The 23,824-nt window shown below is 40.4% G+C and overlaps 1 protein-coding gene across 1 annotated transcript; it reads right to left on the bottom strand.

Moving 5' to 3' along the window:
• Window positions 1-507: 507 nt before the first annotated feature.
• LOC115195627 (single-minded homolog 1-A-like) lies at window positions 508-23,094 on the bottom strand. The gene is made up of 12 exons (XM_029755694.1): window positions 22,813-23,094; window positions 21,821-22,390; window positions 11,132-11,214; window positions 10,691-10,780; window positions 10,360-10,468; window positions 10,168-10,253; window positions 9,744-9,943; window positions 9,113-9,219; window positions 8,345-8,492; window positions 4,912-5,077; window positions 4,071-4,470; window positions 508-2,642 (listed from the first exon to the last, which is right to left on the bottom strand). Exons 2-12 carry the CDS (start codon window positions 21,993-21,995, stop codon window positions 1,834-1,836), a joined length of 2,373 nt encoding a protein of 790 aa, XP_029611554.1. The 5' UTR covers window positions 21,996-22,390; window positions 22,813-23,094; the 3' UTR covers window positions 508-1,833.
• Between the last annotated feature and the right edge of the window lie 730 nt (window positions 23,095-23,824).

The following is a 23,824-nucleotide window of genomic DNA, read 5'->3' as shown; positions in this document are numbered from 1 at the left end:
GACTACATCTGAATAACTTAAGTACATTAGAAAAACATCGGAGGACTATTACAGCTGAAGTGAGGTCAAAGTGTTTAAATGTGCAAGTCAGAATGAACCCTATTGCAGGAACATACCGTATGCATTCCCATTTATACTCCTGGCACTGTCTTACACCTGGCACTGTGAGAGGAAAAGGCAAGAACATTTTAAAGTGGAAGTGAGTAACACAGGTTGTGTGCTGTGATGGAGTATATGAGGCCAACTGTCAATTGGAACAAATTACAACCAAAATAACTGTAGCTTCAAATGTTGCTTTTAGAGCAGTACAACGCAGCTCAAAGTGTTATTTAACAAATTGTATCCACTCGTTTGATGAAACCGAGTCCTCCCACACATTAAAGACTAAATTAAATCCAGGACATCAAAGAGGGTTTGATTGCACCTGTATTTAGAAACAAAATATTTTTTATCCCCAGTTAATAAATACTCTTATGACCTGTTGTCCAAAAAAAAGAAAGCAATTTCTGAACATATTTACTTCATAAATAAAATTAGACAAGAGATACTTTACATATTTTCGGGTACAAAAAGTGGAACAGAACAATATTATTTTCTCAATTCAAACACATGAAGAAGCACCAGAAGTTTAAAGTGATACACATTGATGTCATGCCTTAAAGGAATACTGCGAGATTCTGTCTATGAATTCTTTGACTTACCCAGTCAGATGAACTTGTGTTTACAATTTTTATGCCTCTGTGTGCAGTAAGAAGGAAGCTAGAGGTAGTTTCTCGAGCCAATGCTAACTAGCACAATGACTGGAAGTCTACAGGTACAGTAGCATACACTAGCATACGCTAGGGGTAAGCAGAAAAACTGCTTAATTGCCAGAATCTCACAGTATCCTTTTAGGACTTCTACTAACAGGGGAAATTGAGCAAATAATATATTATCCTTCAAAGGGGTACACAGATAATGCAAACTTTGAAACTAAAGCAACCCTGCCACCAAACATTGTACTTTGACTGCAAAAATTAGATTAAATTTAAAATAATTTTATTCAACACAATTAATAAATATGGAAAAACATTGGCATTTAATAAAAAAAAAATACAATTTTGAAGTATTTCTGAGAAAGTTAAGCAATACTAAATCAGTTTTGAGGTCAAAGGGGTATATGCAATTGAATTGCATATTGTCAACTACCATGAGAAAATGTGAGAGTTCACTCCGATGGGCCTACTTACTGGTGCATGACACTATGTTGGGACTAAAACATTGGGTTTATCTTTAACCAAGCTGAAAACTCACTGAAAACTTGAATAGTCATTCCGCAGCGTCTCAGTTCAATGCAGGGGAGGAATTCAATTGCCCAGAGGGCAAGATTTTGCATGAAACGTCATAATTATGTCAGTTTCTGGTTGTAAACTGGTTTGTAGACGTCAGATAACAAGTTTACAAGTTAAGATGTATTTTTTTAATTATGTCATATTTTGGTTACAATTTCAGTAGGTAACCAAATTGCCACCAGGTCAAGACATTTTTCTGGTCAGTAAAAAAGCATTGAAATAATTACCTTTTATAATCAGTATACAACTTGACAAAGGCATAACAAAAGCTGCCAGCCTGACATCATTGCAACCAGCTTTGCTTGCTGGGTCTGGGCTCTCAAGGGCACAGTGAAGTGTAACAGAGCAGACCGGTGTTATGGGGAATATCCTAAGTCCTATGTCAGGCGCAAAAAATAAACAAAAAGAAAAGACCGAACTGTATGAGGCGGATTCAGTTCATAAGTCCCACATACATACTCCATCATTGAGACACTAGGATTAGTCTGTCCGTTAAGTACGGTCAGCTCCCATTGGTGATGATCACTGATGTGCCCTTGTGTCCTTGCATCTGGTCGGCCTGCATCCTCATGTGGGGCACCATGTCGTACTGAGCCCCGCCGCAGCCCAGCCCCGAGTAGTTCCTCAGGCTCTCTGCGTCATACAGGTGCACCTGGGAGTAGCCGGTCAGGGCGTAGGCAGCGTGCCTGTCCAGGGGCTGCATCTCCTGGGCCTGGTAAAGCAGTGGGCTCCCCTGCTGCCCTAGAGGGTGGTGGTGGGGCGAGACGTCTGTCTGACCCTGCAGGTAGTCTTTTGAGACAGACAGGCCTGACCTGGGGATCCCATCGGTGCTGGGGCTGCTGAGGCGCGACAGAGACGCCGGACTGGCTGTGTTGTTGTCGATGTTGCCGTGGGAATCCAAAACCTTGCCGCCATCATCGCAGGGATAGAGGCGCTCAGAGGTGAGGGTGAGGTTGATGCCGTTGGCGACCCCCGGCCCGCAGCACACAACACCAGGCATGGTGGCCTGAGGGAGGGGCAGGGCGGAGGGGGTGAAGGAGCAGGGGCTGTGGCTGTGGCTGTTGTTGGAGGGGCCCCCCACTGGGCCCAGAGCATCCAGTGGCCCCTTGTGTAGCTGCAGACGGCTCTCCTCCTCCTTGATCATGTGCTGCGTGGCATGGATCAGAGTCTCCATCTTGCTGGGCTCCTGAGGACTCGCCCGGAAATGGTCACTGCCAGTGCCATCGCGGCATCGCTCGCCCGAGTCACTGGTGGAGCCTCCGCCCCCTTCCGGTGAGCTGACCACGCTCTCTTCGTCCCAGTGACCCCTTCCTGTTAGACAAAGTGGCAACATTTAGAAATCCAAGGTTCAAATCTCAAAATGTATGTAATAGTAATACCACCATTTAATCAACAAAACTCTTAGAGCATCCCAAACTCAAATGTACATATTGTTATGATTTTCACAGTTCATGGATTTCTTCCATATTTATGTAATACTCATGTGAGTTAGTGCCTATGACTGCAATTAACCCATAACAGTCTAATGCCTGACTAAGCTATATGGAATTGTTTTAAGACGGAGGATCATTTAGCTATTTGATTTAGAATGTTAAGACCCCTTGAAGTATCCCTAAAAAAATCCTAATAAATTATTTGATGAAAACTAAATGTGAGCCTTACTGCTATTAGCCCATACAAACGCATTGAATAACAGATTCACTATATGGAACAACAGATAGTCCCCCAAAAAAATCTAAAGGAAGTTTGTTCTGAGAGATTTAAGAAAGATCAGGAAGAATTTGATATTCTTTTTTACATGTATTAACCCCTATTTTTGACACTCAACTGGTACCGGGGGACCTTCAGATGAGTCTTGTGACGAGTCGTCCTAGAGCAAAACAACCGACGTACATGTTCGTGCGAGTCTCACCTTTCCACAAAGGTGTCATATTAGTGTGTAGCCCAAACTGTTCGGGCACTACAAACAGAAGTTGGCAGATCAGCTGTACCAACTTCAGACGAGTCCCAGGACACATGTGGGGGTGGTAGAACAAAATGGAGAACACCATTGTGTTTGTGAGGGTTTGTAGGCCAAACCGTTCAGACGCTGCAGACGATTTTGTGAGCAGACCGATTTTCAGGATGTCTCATGGTCTGACTCGATCTGTCACCTTTCACCACAGATGCGGAAGTGCGACATCGGCAGATGCGGTGGATTGAGACACATCCAATGCAGATATCTCTAGCTTAAACTGATAGATTTTTATGTAGCTGTTTTTATTATGCTAATTCATTTTCCACTGGGGCGCAGACTCTAGGGGGTTTCAATTTAAACTTGAAATATGACTGGAATGGAGGACTACATTTTGTAATATACAGACCGATTTTTTCATTCATCCACATGACCTAGCTAGCACGTTTCAACTATTGTTTGCACAGTAAGTGTGAAATTATATTTGATAATGTGCATACAACTGAACAAGTCATGTAAATCCCTAATAGACAGTGCATTCCTGGCAGCAGCACCTTTGGGAGTTCTCTCTCAGTTTGAGGACATGAAAGATTAAATAACTTTTCTTATTTAATCAGTGGGAAATTATTGCAAAACAGATGGTAACAATTGGCATACTGGCGAGAAACAGTGTAAACAACTTCCCATGGTCCATAATGCCCTTGGCCTATTCAATAAAGGAGCTACCAGGGAAAAGTGACATTTGATGATTTTCTAACCAGATGGCTGTGACCCTAACACCTCACCATGGACCACGCTGTGGTAAGAAGTGAGGTCGTAGCCCTCGCCATTCTCCAAAGATGACTTGGGCAGGGAGAGGACGGAACGCGTTGCGTCCCACCAGGCCTCCCGTCCAGATTGGGGAGCAGCACCCAGGAAGTAACGGCCAGCCTGGCAGGGTGCACCGCTGTCGCAGGCAGTGGCAGGATGGTAGGAGTGGGTGTGGCTGTGCGTGAGGTCCTCCTCGGAGAGAGCCAGGCCATAGCAGAGGGAGCCGGAGTCAGGGTAGAGTCTGTAGGCACAGGACCCGCCCTCCGCTCCCTCACCTTGGTCCAGCAGCTGAGGGGAGGCAGATTCTGTCAGAGGGCTGCCTCCCCATTGGCTGTCCTGGTCGGACTCGGAACGCTCGGGGTGAAAGGCTGAAAACTGGAGAAAAGTTGAACATGTTTGGAAACTAGAACTTGGAATATACAAGGTTTAAACTATGTTTTAAAGTAGTAGAAGGTGGTTTTACACCATCTCCATCTTCTGTGACGTTTAGCTTAAAGACATATCATACTGATTATTGATGAAGAATGTCGTACACTAGTCATGTATTCTGGTCTGTCAAGTCACAAAGTGTGCCTTGTTTCTGGAGCATGTATTTCATGATACTAGTTTGTTACAACACCTTGCCTACAACAAGTGTATCAAATATGTATCACGTCATTGTCAGGAGGCACCGTCTCTCTTTATGTTGGCTGTTATACCTGAACCGGGCTTAAGCGAGCATGGAAGTTTGTGGCTAAGGGAGAGATAATCAGACCTGTTCTATTCTTATTACTGTGTGAGGGAACAAGTACACCACACAGGTACCAAGTGTCTTACCTGCTGTGGGTAGGGAGACACTCTGATTTTGGCCTTGGTGTGTGTCATACGGGACTTGGTCCCCTTCCTCTCCTCTGTACTACTCGAAGGGCTGTTGTAGTGGAATGCTGGCTTGCTAGGGGTCATCTGGTCCAAGGACAGCTGCATTCCCTTATACTCAGTATCTCTACACACACAGACACAGACGAGAGCGAGCACATTAGTAAAAAAAGATGGAACTCCAGCGCAATAGTAATCCAGAATACTCCATGAACAATTCAATGGATCCCTCAACCAACATTTTGCTCAATAGACCTTCATCAGGGTTTCACAGAGAGGTGTGACTTGCACACGTAGTGAGCACATTTAAAACATGTTATTTCACAGAATTATGGCAATACAGTATATAAAATGATGTACAATAAGTCATTTCTCCAATATATATACCATTGTCTCTGCCAATATTTACTATTGATATTGAGAGAGACATAATCTACTAACACCTTCTTTGGAGTTTTGATTCATTTATTAATGGGATGACAGTTAGAAATGGAAAGGTTATATAAGATAAACTAGGTTGAGAGATTAACCCTCCCATTTTTGAGAAACACAACCAACACCCGAATCAAAGTTAATGATTCATTGCTACTGCACAAACATTGTCAGAACACACACGCACTTGCACTCACACACAAATTACAACCATTCCCATAATGTCAACACCATGCCTGTTGTGAATCTACTCCTTCAGTCTCATCTTACATTCTCTTGAAGTGAAAATGTACCCCAACACACACACGCACGCACGCACGCACGCACGCACGCACGCACGCACGCACACACACACACACACACACACACACACACACACACACACACACACACTATTCATTTGTCACCTGTATGTATATATCATATAATGTATCTACCACCTTAGCATTATAACCCACTGACCTGGGAATGAACTCTATCAGACTTCAACGTCATGAAACGGTTCCTGTGTCAAACACTCTGCAAACATGGCCCTGTTCTTAACTTATCACATCAGCAGTATGTAATACCAGCATGTGGCATTTTAAACCCCTGTGCCCTGTCTCTGACCCCACTCAAATAGTTGCTGTAATATGTTTCTTAATATGACCCGCTCTTTATGTGTGTGGCACCTTGCAATGGGAAAGGCAATATTTGGATAGTCCGTGTTTTGTGAGACATAGTGTGCGTCCCAAACTGCACACTATTCCCTATATAGTACACTACGTTTGACCAGAGCCCTATGGGCCATGGTCAAAAGTAGTGCACTATAGAGAATAGGGTGTTAATTGAAACACATACACAGTTATTGCTCTTGCAGGTACAGTAGCAGTGACTGATTCTCCATCCTGTGTCCTCTCGGTGACCTATGCTAGAGCCAATAGTGCGGATATAGGCTTTTGTGCAAACTCAGCTGTGTTAGCTGAATTCCACATGGGGGTCAAAGTCAGACCACCACCCATCTGAAATAAGCCACTGCTCTCCATCCCAGAATCATGGTTTATTAATGGAACAATGTGAACTGATGGAATAAAATGCTGTAGGTTAAGGTGATGAAATGGCTTTGCTGGTCTAGTATGTATTGTAAAATTCAGCAGTATTTGAAAGGTATTTGATGTTTATTTACTGTATGTTGGTGTATCTCACAGGGTGGAATTCAATCAAACCAGTGCTGAGGGTGAAAAAGTGTTCGATCTGCCGCAAAAATACATATATTGGTCATCGGTATTACTTTTAGACCATTTTAAGAGGGAGAACCAAATTGTAACTCAATGTTTCATCAATCAAAACATGTTTCATCCTGAATACAAGCTAAACATGTTTCATCCTGAATACAAGCTAAACATGTTTCATCCTGAATACAAGCTAAACATGTTTCATCCTGAATACAAGCTAAACATGTTGAATACAAGCTAAACATGTTTCATCCTGAATACAAGATAAATATGTTTTATCCTGAATACAAGCTAAACATGCAGTATGAATACACTAGAGAAACCTCACTCCTTATTGAGTTGTATTTCTGAGTGTGTTGGGGTTTGCGGTAAATACACAACGATAGTAAATACACAAGAGTTGAAATGCAGACGGCTTAAATGAATACACACACACACATGCATGCATGCACACACACACGAACACACACACGCACACACACACACACACACACACACACACACACACACACACACACACACACACACACACACACACACACACACACACACACACACACACACACACACACAGAGAGATTAAAGAGCTAGGTCTGGATCATCCAAACCTAACAATGAAAATCCAACACGGGCAGCAGGTATGAGATGGCTATCGATTTCCGGTTTACTGTCATATAGATTTTCTTTCCTTAGACACCAGGTCAATTCTGAAAGTAAGTATTTTCCCCCAATGTTTATCTTACTGGTCTCAAAGGTCTTATCGCACCCGTAAAAAACATGTTCTGTGTAAAGTAGGGTGTAGCGGTAGAGATTGGCCATAAAGGGAACAAACTGAGAATGTGAGAGGTACACACAGCCCTACCCACTATCAGTCTAGCTGGGGTCATGAACTAAGTTTGTTGGTATTTCACTGATCTCATTCCCAGACACTTCTGCCCAAATGCGCAGAGTCTGGTGGACCAGTGTGTCAAACCTGGCCTTCATTAGCCAATAAAAAAGGTTGGGAGAAACTCCCCTCGCATAGGCATTGTCTTATTTGGCTTAATCTACCAAACAATCATCTCCCACAACACCTTCCCCCTAACCCTCCCCTATACGCTAGCACACCACAAGCACAGAGCCACGCCTCGCAATGGTGTGATTCGCAAAAATGAAATGATGACAAATCACAGAAGACTGCTAAGGGGAAGACGGCTCATAATAATGGCTGGAATGGAGTCAATGTAAAGGTATCAAACACATGGAAACCATGTGTTTGATGAGTTCGATACCATTCCATATTTTCCATTCCAGACATTATTATGCCTGTGTGACAAATACTTTATTTAGTAAGGTCACTCCCATAGAATTCTATGGTGACTCCCACTAAGGCCAGCTTTGAATAGTTGATGTGTCAGGCGTATATGCACTGTGAGCAATAGCATGGGGACGAGGTTAGTATTTCACAAATATCACGGGCCACGAGAAGGTCATGTTTTGTATGTGGAGATATTTATGTTTATTCATTCAATTATTTGTTACTTCTGCTCTGACAATGCCATCCTAATTGCCCCTAGGGGTTTCATAAAGTCAAATCAAATTCAATTGAATTAATAATAATAATGATGATGATGATGATGATGATGATATATTTATATATTTAGGCCTCCACAACTTCAGATGTTGATGAAGTATAGAAAGGGAGTAGCTTGAATCGATTTGAATGGAACTGAATTGAATTGAGTTGAATTGAACAGAATGAAACTCACGTAAGAACGTAGTTGACGCTGACGATGCAGTGGGGTCTGGAGGAGCGGCTGTTGTGGACAATGGTGGCGTAGCTTTGCACCCACACCCAGCCTCCCTGTTTGGCTAGGAAACGGTAGTACTTAGTGGTCACCTGGCCCTTCACCAGCACTGTGAGGATCAATGGAGAGGAGATGGAAGGGGTGGGAGTTGGGGAGGAGGGAGAGGATCGGAGAAGAGGAGACATATTTTAGTTTGGATTGTTTTGACCTATAATGAGGTCATCCTAAATGAATGATTGACAACTGAGTGCGGCAGGGGGCCGTTCCATCGCTTGCTGTCCCCATTGTGTGTTATAGGGACCACCTGCTGTGTGCCAACGAGCGATGGCTGTTTTCGTCGATTCCACATGTCAAACCGTTGGAAAATGTATTGAAAATGATGGCCGATATTCTGGTCTGAGGCACTCAGTTGCACTCTGCTGACCATCATTCTGGTGTGTGTTCAAAAGGGGCTGAATCCTAACTTTGAATCAATACCCTTAGTATAATCTCCACATGTGGTGTGGATCTCAAGTTATGATTTCCCCTGGAGTGTTGAAAGGCAAAACTAGTAATACTGTATGTGTGTTAGAGGTCAAGGTCTGGTGTATTTTATAATTGTGTCCTTTGATAAAAATGTATTTCAGAAATGTATTTCAATGTGTGGGATAAAGTAAAGGAAAAGAGCCAAAAGTCCAGTAAAAGGTAGAGTCTGACGAGGCAGGGCCCAACCTACTGTAACTAACTCACACAGGTGGTGGGCACAACGCAGGTGGAAGGTGTCACAGCTGTGGACGTGGTGGTACAGGGTCTTCTCAATGAGGTCCTGGGGCTCGTAGCCAGTCAGCTCTGCCACCCTAGGGAGGGAAGGAGGGAGGAAGGGGTGAGAAGGCAAATGTTTTTGTCCTCTCTTTCAGCCATGGACTTTCATGTATTGAAGTTCACGCTGTTCCCCCTCCATGTATCATTATATGCTCAGAGTTCTATTTGATCCAAACTTGTTTTCATGCTGAGAAGGAACAGAACGTTCTGTAAAGTGGAACCCAGTGGCTTGAGGTCCAGGATTCCACTTTAAGACAATAAGACATTTCAGTTTTTAGATGCAGTAAGCCATTATAACTCCATAAATAATGGAATATGTTGTAACATTTCATGTTTGTGAATTCAATACTGTTTTTATTCCATTCAGTTGGGGACTTAATAGTCATTTAACAACTATCACAGAGCACTAGTGGAAAAAACATCAAAAAACTACTTTAGCTGGTTTATGTAATGGCTGGCTCATCAAAACACCTGCTGTAGGACTATGGAATTCAGTTATTCTCCTCCATATCATATCCTTCAACCCATGCTTTATTTGTATGTTTTGCTGTAGACCTACCTCGAGTCGAGGAAGATTAGCTTCATGTCGAGGCTGGCTCTGAACATGAACATGTTGCTGTGCAGCTTGATCTCTGTCACCGCGCTGGGAGGCAAAGAGTGTCCCACTGCCACCAGGCCCACGTTCTGGTAGCAGCCGTCGAAAGACAACATGTCCAGGCTGTACTGACGGATCTTTAGGTAACCGCTGCAGTGGATCACCTGGGGGGGGGGTTGTTGCTATTTTGTTCACTGTCTTTTTATGTCATGTTTTTACGCTCACTGTAAATGTTTAAACAGTTCCGTAAATTATACTTACACCTACCTTTATGCTTAATTAAGTTATAATTCATTTGGCATTTATTAAATCAATAGAATGTGTATACAACATATATAGCACTTTTCAAGCAGCATTAGGCTATATACTTCCATTGCAAATCGTCTACCTTATATCCACCACTGGTGAGACCAGCGTTTCTCTTTGCCAGCACACATTTCATCCTCAAGAAGAAAGAGCGCTCCATCTCATATTCTGGAAGAGGAGACTGAAAATATCAGTCTATTATCCAACGTACAAAAAATGTATTCTATATGGGGTTTTATTCTCTCCAAGTTGGGCCTATATTCATATAGCCTACCTTGGACGAAATGTGAGTGGTACGGCTGATGTGGGGTGAGAACTGCAGTCATTTCGTCGTGGTCGGCGGGGTGGACATATTCGTAAATACTGTTCCCGGTCAGCTCTACCTGTTAAGAATTACCTCGGTAATTAAACAGTATTAATCGCTCAACCATTCAAACATAATTCCATAATATCTAACATGAAAAACGTTTCTTAATATGGATATCACGCGCTCTTAAGCCTTATGCATTGCAAATAAATCGACTCGACTCACTCGACCAAATAAAACTTGGAAAACCAAAAACACTAAATAGGCTAAGATTAATAGGCTATGACCAGGTGCTGACCTGAGAGAGTCCCAAATGGACTGATGCTGTCTCAGATATGTACATGATCTTTCCGTCCGGCGCCACTACAAAGATGAAGCCATCCAATGTCTGGAGAAAAAAAGGCATAAATTAATGCGTAGATCAAGAGCACTCAATGCATTACAGTCAGATTCGTGAGATCAAATATCAAACCAAATGTAACAGAACATGACTAGGTAGACATTTTGAGAATCATTATTTTCATTTTTAGTAATATAATATTTTACAGTAATTTAGAAAATATAAATTAGTAAGCTTTCTAAATTACCTGGAGGATGTGGGATCCAACCTATCAAATCAAATGTAACATGTCTACATACATCTTAAGAATTATTATTTTCATTATTAGTAGGCTATTTAAACCATCATATTTTGCAGTGAATGTTCTATTCAATTGGTAGACCAAGCTTCCGAAATTACCTGGAGAAGATGGGATCCCAGCTCACGTCCTACATTGTCCAAAGATCTCGTTCGACTCGTGTGACCCCAAGCTTCACCCAAACCTGAAACAAAGCGCCACCATATCAGCTCCTTTTCGTAAACCGTAAAGTCGTTTAATAATACACATAACGCATGCGACAATGTTTCTTTATGCTGGTTTTTATTACGCCAGTTTTCTCTGTCGGCCTAAGCCTATATATTTTAATAATAATAATACATACATACAACTATGTGTGTCAAAAAAAATGTTAAAAGTACGATGAACAAAATGCTGCAGAAAGTTGATACAAATTAAGTGAATATCAAAACTGTAAATGCATGAAACAGATGACATCCTCAACGGACACAACAAAACACGATAATGCAAATAAATACAAGCGGCTCTTCTCGCAGCGCCATGCCAGATAGAAAATGCTAATCGTACAAAAACAATCAGTGTCTGAGTAAAGACTCGAATAACCCACCACCATTTCACATTTCAATATTGTCCCAACGATCCTTTCGCGTTTACACAGCTCAACAACAATACAAAAATTATGTGGTCAACATTTGAAATAGCGTTTGCACAGCTCATCTCCTTATTTGTTTAGAAGTCAAATTAACCCAGGTGCCGTGGAAAACATATTTTACATTCTGCACGCATGCAAAGTAGCCTCCCTCTGAAAACAACATGCAGCGTCGGTTTGCATTGAGCTTGACGCAGTGATTTAGGCCTATAATAATAGACAATAATAGCCTATTCTATATCTTTTTTCCTTTTTCTTTTACACAAGGCCTATAGGCTATTTGATATTTTCGCAATTAGGCCATACTTTTCTTTTAGCAAAAACGTATATGTTTAGTCTGGCAATTTACTGTTAATTTTAGCTCCACAACATGGCCAGTCGAAAGTAGGCCTGCTTTATAGACACATTATTAGAAAAATGTTGACATGAATGTAAGGATTATATAAGATATTGATATGTGATATGTTGTTGTGCATGCCTGTCTGGACTTTCTTGCAGGCGCGCGTCATATACAAATTGCATGGCGCTAGCCGCTGCAATCATAGATGAGAGGCTGTTTTTCTCGCAATTCAACTCAGCTACTATATCACAGGGGTCACAATATGTACAGCTTACTAATTTGTCTGATGTATTCGAGAAGCGAAACCGCGGACTCAATGAGCATTAAGGCTAGCCTACATGTCTTACAAATAGGCCTAATAGGCAAAGAATAGATGCACCTGGCGTTTGGAGTGCTACTTAACGGACGTCAAGTGCCCTGAACCATAGAATAGTCGATGTGAGCAGAGAAACTTCCCACTGGGCACAGACGTCAATTCATTGAAATTACTTGGAAACAACCAGTGTGTGCCCGGTGGGTTAACATCTCACATCTCTGCTCTAGGGATATTTTTCAGATGATTACGAGGTTTCAGACAGGCTGAGCTGTTCCCCAGTTTCAATAACCCATTACAGGTAGGCCTACACAAGTATTATTCTGTTGACTATTAGGACTAACATTAGTTTGGGCGGACAACGGTTTAGGGCTTTCTCTGTTTTAGACACATTTTTGACTATTTTAATTGGGCACATTTTCTTTTTTCAGAAAGAACGCCTAGTGTTTAGGCCCCTGAACAAGGCAGTTAACCCACTGTTCCTAGGCCATCATTGTAAATAAGAATTTGTTCTTAACTGACTTGCCTAGTTAAATAAAGGTTCAATAAAAAATAAATACAAAATATGCCAAAACATTCATTAAATTCAATACAAGCCTAATCAAAATGCTTATTTAGCCAACTGATGTCAATAATAGTCCAAAATAATTCATCCTGTGCATATATTGGTTACTTTTCAGCTATGTTTTCTACAAGCAATTGATAACTTCTGTCAACTGCTGAAGAAATAGTTAGGCATATTTCCGTAATAATGATTTTCTAAAGGATAGATACACTGTAAAAAAAATGCATTGCCCTAGTAAATTAATATATAGTGAATAGAAACATACTGTATTAACTGAATACAGTAGAATACCGTACATTGTATTTTGAGAAAAATTAATTTCGGACTTTACCGTAAAAAATAAATACTGTATAAAACACTGTAGCAGGTCACTTACTGTATTTATAAATATTCAAAATAGAATTTCACACTAAAAGCACAGGGCAACAAAATCAAAAGCAAGTGAGAAAACATTTTAGCAAATAATTATTACAAATAAATACCAATATTCTTGGATAATTGGTACCTGTTTTGTTATTTATATCCATTGCTTTGTTTGTGGCCATGCTGTTTTATATTATAGAAAAAAAATATACAATCAGAACGGCACATAATAAAAATAAATTATTTTCCATTGTAAAAAGTAAAACAAGCACACGAAAAATAGGAACTACTTGTAAAACGCAGGCCCCTTGTGGAAATTAGGCGAATTGCAACATAATTTTGCCTAAATTCAAAGAACTTTCTCCCTCCCCTCCCACACCCCTGTCAATATATTAAATACCAGTAACGGTACCGTCAATTAAATACTATAACACATTGGTACCGTAAAAGCTACCTGCAAGCTACTGTAAAACAACAGTTTAAAAAAAGATTACATTAAGATAATTTGGTACCATAAAAAGACTACAGTATTATTATTGGTACCATACAGTCTTAGAAATAATTTGTATCATATTTCCCAGCATGCTCTACTGTGTTTTTGCATGTACATTGATTCATTGATTAAACATATTCTACACAAAGTTAAATAAAATAAAAATCTAAACTAATCCAATTAGTTAGTTCGATTTTTTTGCATCCGTTATTGAAATGGTTGTTACAGTTGAAATGGTTTAGATAGTCTACTCCCAATGTCCTAACCCTGACTGTCAATCTCAATGCAAATTGTGGGTGAATGAAAATTCCAGTGGTTGGATATCCTAACTCTGGCTGGATTCCAACAGGAATTACACATTACTTTGCAACCCAGCATAATGTGACTTGCAGGTAGGGTTGCAAAATGCTTGTAACTTTCCCAGATTTTCCAGAAATCCCAGTTGGAAGTGTCTTGGAAACAGGAAGGAATAAGCAGGAAATCTGGAATCGTTCGACCAGGATTTTTGGAAAATCTGTGAATTTTGGGAAAGAGTGGAATTTTGCAACACTACTTGCAGGCCTAATGTGGCCTGTAAACCATGAGTTTCAGGCTGCTGTATTAGGAGAAAACTAGACATCAAAATAAGTTATTATGAGATATATAATGTATTGTCATAAAGGGTTTAATTGTCATGATAACATTCGCCTAGGAACTCACTTGGTGAAAGTGACAGGACTGAAAATGATGGAACCATGTCTCTGTCACTAACAGTCATGGATGGTAGGTAACTGTACAATTCTCCCAAAAGGCAAGGCACACTGAGAAATATGCAAAGAAGGCTTCACAGTAAGAATATTTGTTACCATAAAACAATTAGATAAGCGTTATTGGTACTGTAAATCAATTAATGCAACAGTAAACCATAAAAAACAATATACTGTTCCTTTTTTTACAGTAACTTACATGTAACTGGTCGCCAGTAAGTTACTCTAAAATCAACAGGAAATGTTTTACAATGTAGGCTCATTTATAATGTCACAAATGGAAATCAAATATAATGTTTTCTATTTGAAATACAGGTACAGTAGGTAGAGGCCGATATGATGTACAATAATTTGATTGAATATCATGTGCACAATTACTTGGTCACAATAAAAATGTATTGTAGATGATTCTGATTAGCAATAATCAGGGATTTATAATACATAATGGCTGATAGCTTATAGGCTAATGCAAACACAAAAGTGTAAAGTTACAAATAGCCCAGAGAAAGCATTCCAAATAATGGTGTTGGTTTTTGTATCAGCAAGCCTTTGTCATACAATTAATTAGCATAGGCCTATTATAGTTTTTAATCATCAGTCCTCATCAGTATCATCACATCTAAGTAGCCTACCTCGGGATTTCTTGCAACTTGAACCGGTAATTATGTACGTAAAGTGAAAACAATTCCATGTGTCTGTTCAATTTAGGTGACCTGCGATAACACTGTCATAACACTGTAGTGAGAACGACAGGCTGTCACATGATATGGCAGACGCTATAGGCCAATAGTCCATTTTTTTCAGTTTCTTGCAATGTCATTCCTTGCATTTGTCATAAGCTTACCTAAACACAAAACTGGGAAACTTTATGGTTTAGATAAAGTGAAGGCATTTGTCATGAGCTTACCTAAACACAACACTGGGAAACTTTATGGTTTAGATAAAGTAAAGGCATTTGTCATGAGCTTACCTAAACACAAAACTGGGAAACTTTATGGTTTAGATAAAGTGAAGGCATTTGTCATTAGCTTACCTAAACACAACACTGGGAAACTTTATGGCTTAGATAAAGTGAAGGCATTTGTCATGAGCTTACCTAAACACAACACTGGGAAACTTTATGGTTTAGATAAAGTGAAGGCATTTGTCATGAGCTTACCTAAACACAACACTGGGAAACTTTATGGTTTAGATAAAGTGAAGGCCTAGATAACAAATAGAAGCACATGTGTAGCAAATACACTTACATGTATTATTCACCATGCAGTCAGTCACAGGGATGTCATGAACCCCAGGGGGGTTAAGCATTTTTCAAACATCTGAAACAGCTTTTTCCTGCAAACTAGAGCCATAATTATTATGCTTAATTCTATGTAACAAAATGTGTTTGTTTTTCTGCATATCTAAGCATACCACTTGAGCTGTCTGTATCCTCCTGAATGGTGGTGATTTTTCTTTAAGAAACTAAATATGCCCTCTGCATTCCTACTAAAATGGTGAGTCTTATTCAGTAGCCTATATTTAGTAATTGCTTCTTTTCTAAAGTCTACCAACCTTGCCAGCAGGCATGCCAGCTAAGATAGTTAGACAAGCTAGTTACTATAACTTGGTTGATAGTAGGGGTGTGCCCAGTACTTGGACAAAACTAGTATGTAAATATATGGAGAATTTTCCAAATAGGATTATGACATGACACAGTAATTTTTTGTAATTATTTGTGATCTGAAAAAAGTCATTTTCAGCAGGCAGTACTCATCCCTCTTTCACTCAAACAAAGTGAAGAGCCATGTTTCTCTAAACAACTTTTGGCTAGTTCTTCTGTCTGTTTATACAATGGGTGCGTCTAATCCTGAATGCTGATTAAAACCGCATTCCAGCCGGTGTCTATTCCACAAGTTACCACTGGCTAAATATATGACATTAAAAAGCCTACTCTGTTCCATCTGACTGTGCAATCCACTGTTTAATCAGCCCAGCCAGGCAATTAATAGACTTGACCTCCACTATAAAAAGCATCTAGACATTGTCTCACATTTCTTTTAGACTAACATTTAGTTTTCAACAGCAGATATTTGTATAAACCTTGCTGTCTGTCTCTCCAACATTTGCAACATTGTTTCAATATTCAAATTCAATCTCCAGCTGTTGCATAGTAGGCTATGAGACAGACAGGCAGACAGCTTTTCCCAGCCAGTCAAAGTCACGAATCAGCATGTCTTGTACGGATATAAACAAAGAAATATCAATAGAAAACAGGTAAAACTAAATGAAGTGCAGCTAGTTATTTCCTGCTTCAGTTTGAAGTGATTGTGTTAGCTGTGTTATTGGGTAGCTCCTCTGAACAACAGTGTCCTGACTAGAGAGCACATTTTCTATGTCAGGTGAACTCGAGCATCATTAGCTCATTGTTTTGGATGTATCCAAATAAATGTCACTAGAAAACAGCTTAAACAAATTCAAATACAGCTATTTTGTAGTTATTATGGCTGCACTGTTTGACCCGACTATATGTTAGCCGTAGTTGGCTAGCTAGCAAGTAAGGGGTTGCCAGCCAGTAAGTCAGTAGAACATTTAAAACCAACTACTGGGTGGTGTCTAAAGATACAGAACAAATGTCTCTGCCAACAGAACTGATAGAACGAACAACCAGCCTGCTTGGGTAACAACCCAACAATTCGTGTCAGGACTATATCTTGTGGAAGGATGAAATAGTGTCAAGAAATTCCTGAAAATAACATTCTTAACACCTGTGTGGTGTTCGGGTCTGTGGGACCCATTTTCAAAGGTTACTAGAAGAAAAATGATACAATTAATTACCTGAGACTGAGACTCATTGGCCTTAGCTCATTTTCTGTGAAGAACATGTAAAAGAACGCATTTTCATGGAGTGCACACTGTGCACTCTCCTACACATTTATATTACATATGTGGTGTCCGGGTCCACTGGACCCGAGGGTAATACAAGTGAGGGAAAGTGTGTGTTTTTATGTGAAAACAATTAAAAATTAAACAAAAATGTTTCCTGTGTGCCTTCACTCTGTCTTCCTCCTCCCTGGGCCTGCTGTTTGAACACAGAACATAGCCTGTCTCCCGCTTTTCATGCACTCTTTACCTTTTGCAGTGTGTGAAACTACACAATGTCTTGCGGGAACCTGCACAATGTTATTACAATACATTCTATCGATATATTGTAAAAAATTATGTATTTTCCCACACTCTACCGCAGTCAGGTGTAAATTGGGGGAGGCAAACAACAAATAAATATCTTTGCAGGTGTGGCTCCTTACCACAATCAATCAGTATGGCAAAAATAATCTCTGCTCAGAGGGCCTTAGAAATATTTTTTGCAGAGAAAGAAGCTAGTGTGGAAGGAGCATCTTCCACTTTGGAAGATGAAGAATTTTCAGAATATGAGGATCCTGTGTCTGTCAATTCAGAGTCTGACAGTGAGTTGGAAGAAGAGGATGAGATTGACACTCAGCCAGCCCCAGGACCAGCCCGTCAGCAGCCAGCCCCAGGACCAGCCAGTCAGCAACCAGCTCATCAGCAGCCTGCCGGAGGAGACATATGGATGTAAAACAAATGGACATTTAATGCTCTTCTTGCCCAAGGAATGAGCCACCCCGCATGAATGCCAATGTGATAAGGATGCAACCAGTGCCGACACATATGGCTGTTACTCATGGAGGACATAAAGTCTTCTTTTGAACTGTTCATCCCAGACACCATACAGAAAATCATTCTGGACTGCACTAATTTGGAGGGAAGGTGTGTTTTTGTAGAGATGGACCAAACTAATTTACATGGATACTTCGGGGTTCTTATCCTTGCTGGTGTTCTCAGATTCAATGGGGAATCCACAGAATCCCTGTGGGATGCAGAAACTGGCAGGAAAGTTTTCTGTGCAACAAGTTCTCTGGAAAACTTCCACATTTTTTCAAAGATTATCCGCTTCAATAACCGAGACACCAGACCATCTCCGCAGCAGAGAGACAAGCTAACTGCAATCAGGTCAGTATGGGACAAGTGGGTGGACTGTCTTTCCCTGTTTTACAACCCTGGGCCCAACGTTACTGTTGATGAGCAGCTTATGCCATTTCGGGGCAGCTGCTCCTTCAGACAGTACATGCTGTATAAACCTGCAAAATATGCAATCAAGATCTGGGCTGCCTGTGATGCTGCTTCATCATATTCGTGGAAATTGCAAGTGTATACGGTGAAGCCAGATGGAGGAGCTCCTGAGAAGAACGAAGGGATGCGGGTTTTCCTGGAAGTGATACAGGGAGTCCGTGGCCACAACATCACATGCAATAACTTTTTTACTGCGCACAAGCTGGGACAGGAGCTCCCCAAGAGGAAGATTGACGATGATAGGAACAGTACAAAAGAACAAGCCAGAGCTCCCACTTCAGCTGTTGAATACACAGAACAGGCCTATCAATTCCTCTAAGTTTGTGTTCACGGCCGACACGTCCCTAGTGTCCTACGTGGCAAGAAAGGCAAAAAGATGGTACTCATGAGTACGCTGCATAGGGATGGGAGAATCTGTGGCCAGGAACATAAAAAAACAAAAATCATAATGGATTACAATGCCACAAAAGGAGTGGTGGACAATTTAGACAAGCTGGTGACTCGCTACAGCTGAAAAAGAAGAACCCTACGCTGGCCACTTGTGATATTCTTCAACATCTTGGACATCTCAGTGTAAAACGCATTTACCATCTGGATGGCATTGAACCCAGATTGGAACAGAGGGAAGCTCCAGAGGAGATGCCTCTTTCTTGAGGAGCTGGGCAAGGCATTGTTAAAACTTCTTACAGCTCTTTAAGGATAGGGGGCAGTATTGACAATTTCGGAAAAACTCAGAAGCTAGGATATGCATATTATTAGTAGATAGAAAACACTCTGAAGTTTCTAAAACTGTTTGAATGATGTCTGTGAGTATAACAGAACTCATAAGGCAAGCAAAAACCTGAGAGAAATCCTACCAGGAAGTGGAAATCTGGATGCATGGGCTCTCTTCAAGTCATTTCCTATTGAACACACAATCCCGCTAACGGGATTGGTGTAGTAAGAGGTTTTAAGACCTCAAATCCAGAGGAGGCAACATATCCCAAGGAGCCCAGCTTCTGCAGCCATGGTGAGGAGGATTCAGGAGGAGGATGCTGGTGCCCCATCCGCCGACCCACAGAACCAACAACTCCAGTACCGGAAGTAAGTGTGAGTAATATTGTTGCATGTGTGTGTGTCTGATTCTCCGACCTTGGCCTGCAGTAACTATATATGTGAGTGAGATATTAGTAAAATTCCTGAACTAAGTGTTTTCATTACTATATAATTGCAGCCTGTAGCAACAAGAAGAAGCACTGTGATGGATGTGGACCCAAGAAGGACAGGAAGACACAGTAAACATGCATCAAGTGCAAGAAATACATTTGCAACACACACACAGTACAACTCTGTCCCTCATGTGGTGTATAGACTGGACTTAATTAGTGTTCAATGGGGTTCATTTATCATTTCCATAAAATACTGTTTGTAAAAAAAATCAGTTCAAAGCAATAAACATCAATATTGATGAAAACCTTGTGTAATTTATATTTGTTCAAGATTAACATGATTTATTCCACCCATGTCTTGATTATAATACATTTTTATTAACAAAAATCAAATGTTATCGAAAAAACTAGCAGAGGTAAATGGCAAATATTAACCATGTATGCTGTCTATATTGCTTGTAACTGATATAAGTCAACATCTAAGTAGTAAGTATTTTTTACGTTAATTGTTATGGCTGTATTGTTTTAAAAACCTAATCATTTGGGTCCATCAGACCTGCGAACATTGGGAGAATAACAAAAACATGAACACCACACAAGGGTTAATGAAAATATGTAAATCATTATTTGAATATGTTGGCTCCTCACGACTTCTTCTCGGGCCAAACAACAGCAATGCCAACATATCCTCCAAACACCGGAACGGGCGGGGTATAGTCGAGCTGACTCGATTACAACAAGCCGCTCTCTCTCAAGTCTCCCCTTCTCCAAACATTGTGTATGAATCAGAATCCATTGCTAGTCATTGTTGTTCTATCTAGTTATTTTTTTCTGTCGATTTTGCTGAGGCCATAGGGTTTATTATGTCATTCTACTTGGCGTTGTTTAGTAGTCCTACTTTTTCTGTCTATAATTATTCCATTGCTGACTTTGTCTGTCGTTATGTCGTTCTTGCTATTATTATTGCTTTTCGCCCAGGCATGTTTACCAAGCAACAGATCATTAGAAAATAAGGAGAGAAAAGTTTTGCAACTCTCAAAAGTGAAACAATAGGCTATATCTGGCAAGCGAATTAGCCTACCTTAATCTAAATCTGTGTCTGGAATAAATGCTGGCAGTAGTAGCCAGCCATGCATTAGGCTATTAATTAGCCTATGTCGTTGACAATTGAATAGGACGAAGTAAGTCAAACATGAGCATTTTCTTATGTTGGGGTGGTAGACCAACCTTTGAACAATCTTTGTGAATGAGTGAAGGAACATAACAATGCCCTCCAAGATGCATCTCTGAGTGATACCAGCAGTAACGTGCACTTTAGGCTTTAACAGCATTTAAAGTGCACTTCCGGGTTTTGATCATGGAGTAAATCTGACTATGAGTAGGCTATCATGTGTAATAAAAACAGATATGAGTATGACTGATCAGATGCCAGTGGCACGCGGGGCGTTTTATAATTGATGCGGCCGTCAGTGTCAGTCACACAGCATAGCAGCCTGTTGAGATCGGGGGAAGATGGTGGCTAAACGCCTTCGACGCATTTCGATCCCCTGACCCCGAAAATGGCCTAAATGTATGCACGCCGAGACGTGGATCTGCGACGATCATCCGCACGCACGCACACGCACGCATGAAATTACACTAGCCTACTGTAGCAACATGGTAGCCTATTGTAGCAATAACTGGTAGCTGGGGGAAAAAAACATATCAAAAGGCTAATAAGATAACATTTCAACATCAGCAATGACTGCAACAGAAAGACAGCAGCTGCTAGGTGTAATCGCAATATTAATATAATAGTATCATTACACAATATAGCCCATTAACAGCTGTTATAGGCTTTAACGTAGCCTAATAAACCTATGCACAATAAACATAATATACAATTATAATAGACTACCGTAATCAGTAGGAAAATGCAGGTGAAGAAATAGAAAACAAACAAAAAATCCAGATAAGAGATAGGCCTACAGATAAATACAAATATGTATAGCCTACAGATAAATGGCAAATGGCATAGCCTATATAAGAGAATAGTGTATTGTTAAAGCTTAAAATATACTTACCCTGAGGGAAGACAATTCTCATCTTCAGATAACTTGTTGTCAGTCTTATTATAGACGCTTTGTCCAGCTGAGACGTGATAGCCGAGGGTAAAGGCAACATTTTGGCCAGTTCATAGAATTCGCTGTTCTCCTTTTCCCGTCTAGTCCTTGCGGCAGTTTTGGATTTCTCCTTCATTGTGTGTTCTCTCTCTCTCTCTGCCCCTCCTTTTGTTAAATGTTAGGCTATCATTCCTTTACTGTCATGTCGGTCCATCAAAACCAGAATATAGAAGGATTTCCGTTTCGTCTATTTGTCATGATTTTGGCTTTTCAACTAACACCCTTAAAACGCGCGCTGTGGCCACGGTCAAGTGAAATGAGAGCAGCACTTCTCAGTTACAAACTGAATCCAATGCACTTCAGACGGTTCCCGAATTCCTACACCGAACCATGTGCCGAATGGATAAGTTGATATCCCGTGTTCTTCTCGTGTAAATTAAGAATTTCTTGAAAGCACACGACATTAATTCTCCCTCAGAATGGGAAGGGGCCTGTCCACGGTGTAAACTGATACTGGCATTTCTCCATGCACTGAAAAACACAGGGCATAGCACAAGCCATAATATCATTAAAGGCTTACCAATATATTTTATATCAACAAAATGCATTGTCATCCCAAAACGCCTATTTGGCGTTTCAAACTATGGAAACATGTAGGCTATTTGCTAAAATAAATCAAATGGATTATCCATGTGACAATATGGCTTTATTATTGCTTTATTACAATGTGGCTGTTTGAGCATATAGTTTAATAATAATAACAACAAATACTAATAATAATACTAATAGCCTAATAATAACAATAATCGATAACAAATGATACATTATATATTGCAACAAATAATATATAATAATAAATCATAAACAAACGAATGATAATTCTACTACAATGACCAGGCCTATAGAATATGGAAATATTTTTGCCTATTTTGTCGATGTTTTTTTCTACTTACCTCATCGAATATAAAGATCCTCTAACGTTCTCTACTCTCCCGCTGCCCGCAGGGGATTTCACCTGTCCTGAAGCGAGTTCACCACTCGAGACAGTTAGTTTAGTCTCAGTTCCTCGCGGAATTCCACGCATACACTTCTCTAAATTAGGGACGCAAGACGAGTGGAATTCGTGTCCAGACTTCGTCTCCAAACTATCTCAATCTCGCTCTCGAGCTGCTCAGGACCAGCCCACTGCAACTCGCGCTCTTATTGGTCAGCAAGAATCGAGACCGACTTTCTCATTGGACACGCTTGATAGAAATACACAGGAACACGTAGTGAAAGTGGGATTTGTGTGAAACTTTCACGTCTGACTCAGATTTAACCGAACCTGCAGGACACCGTGGCCGGACCTCACTGTTTTGTCTGGCGAGCTGTATTCACTCATCATACATCTAAACACAATTGGCTATCCATGGGAGAATGAGTCTACGCTAAATGTGGTGTGTTTTACATAGCTAAATCAACCAGAATCATTCTGAGCCGCACCAATGCACATATGCATGGTAGACTTTAATAATAAAATCATATATTTATTTATATGTTGTGTTTACTCCAATAAAACAGTTAATCTCCCTCCTTTTGTCACATATTGAGTTTCATATTTTTAGGCAGCTGTGCCATACCAAATGACTTTAATACAATTGATCAATAATAAACCCATAGCCAAGACATTACAGAATATATATTTCTGAATTGATTTGTCTGCCCCTCACATTTTTGGTTGCACCTTTTATTATAGGCTTAGTAGCCTGTGCATGGAGTGATATAGTGCCAATCATTATTGGCTGTTTTACCTTAGGTTATTACTTATCTTTTTACACAAATCCAAGAGTATTAATTTACTGCAATTGAATCATATGGCCACTAATTAATATGTTTTTAATTAGCCAAATCGTTTAAAATGTTTATTTCAAAATATTTGTTTTGTACGAACATGCATGCACTCATACTGTACGTCGCTCTAGATAA

This window comes from Salmo trutta, chromosome 1, assembly GCF_901001165.1.
Source record: "Salmo trutta chromosome 1, fSalTru1.1, whole genome shotgun sequence".
Classification (NCBI taxonomy): domain Eukaryota; kingdom Metazoa; phylum Chordata; class Actinopteri; order Salmoniformes; family Salmonidae; genus Salmo; species Salmo trutta.
Note: the sequence above shows the minus strand (reverse complement) of the source record. Positions and strands in the feature narration are given on the sequence as shown.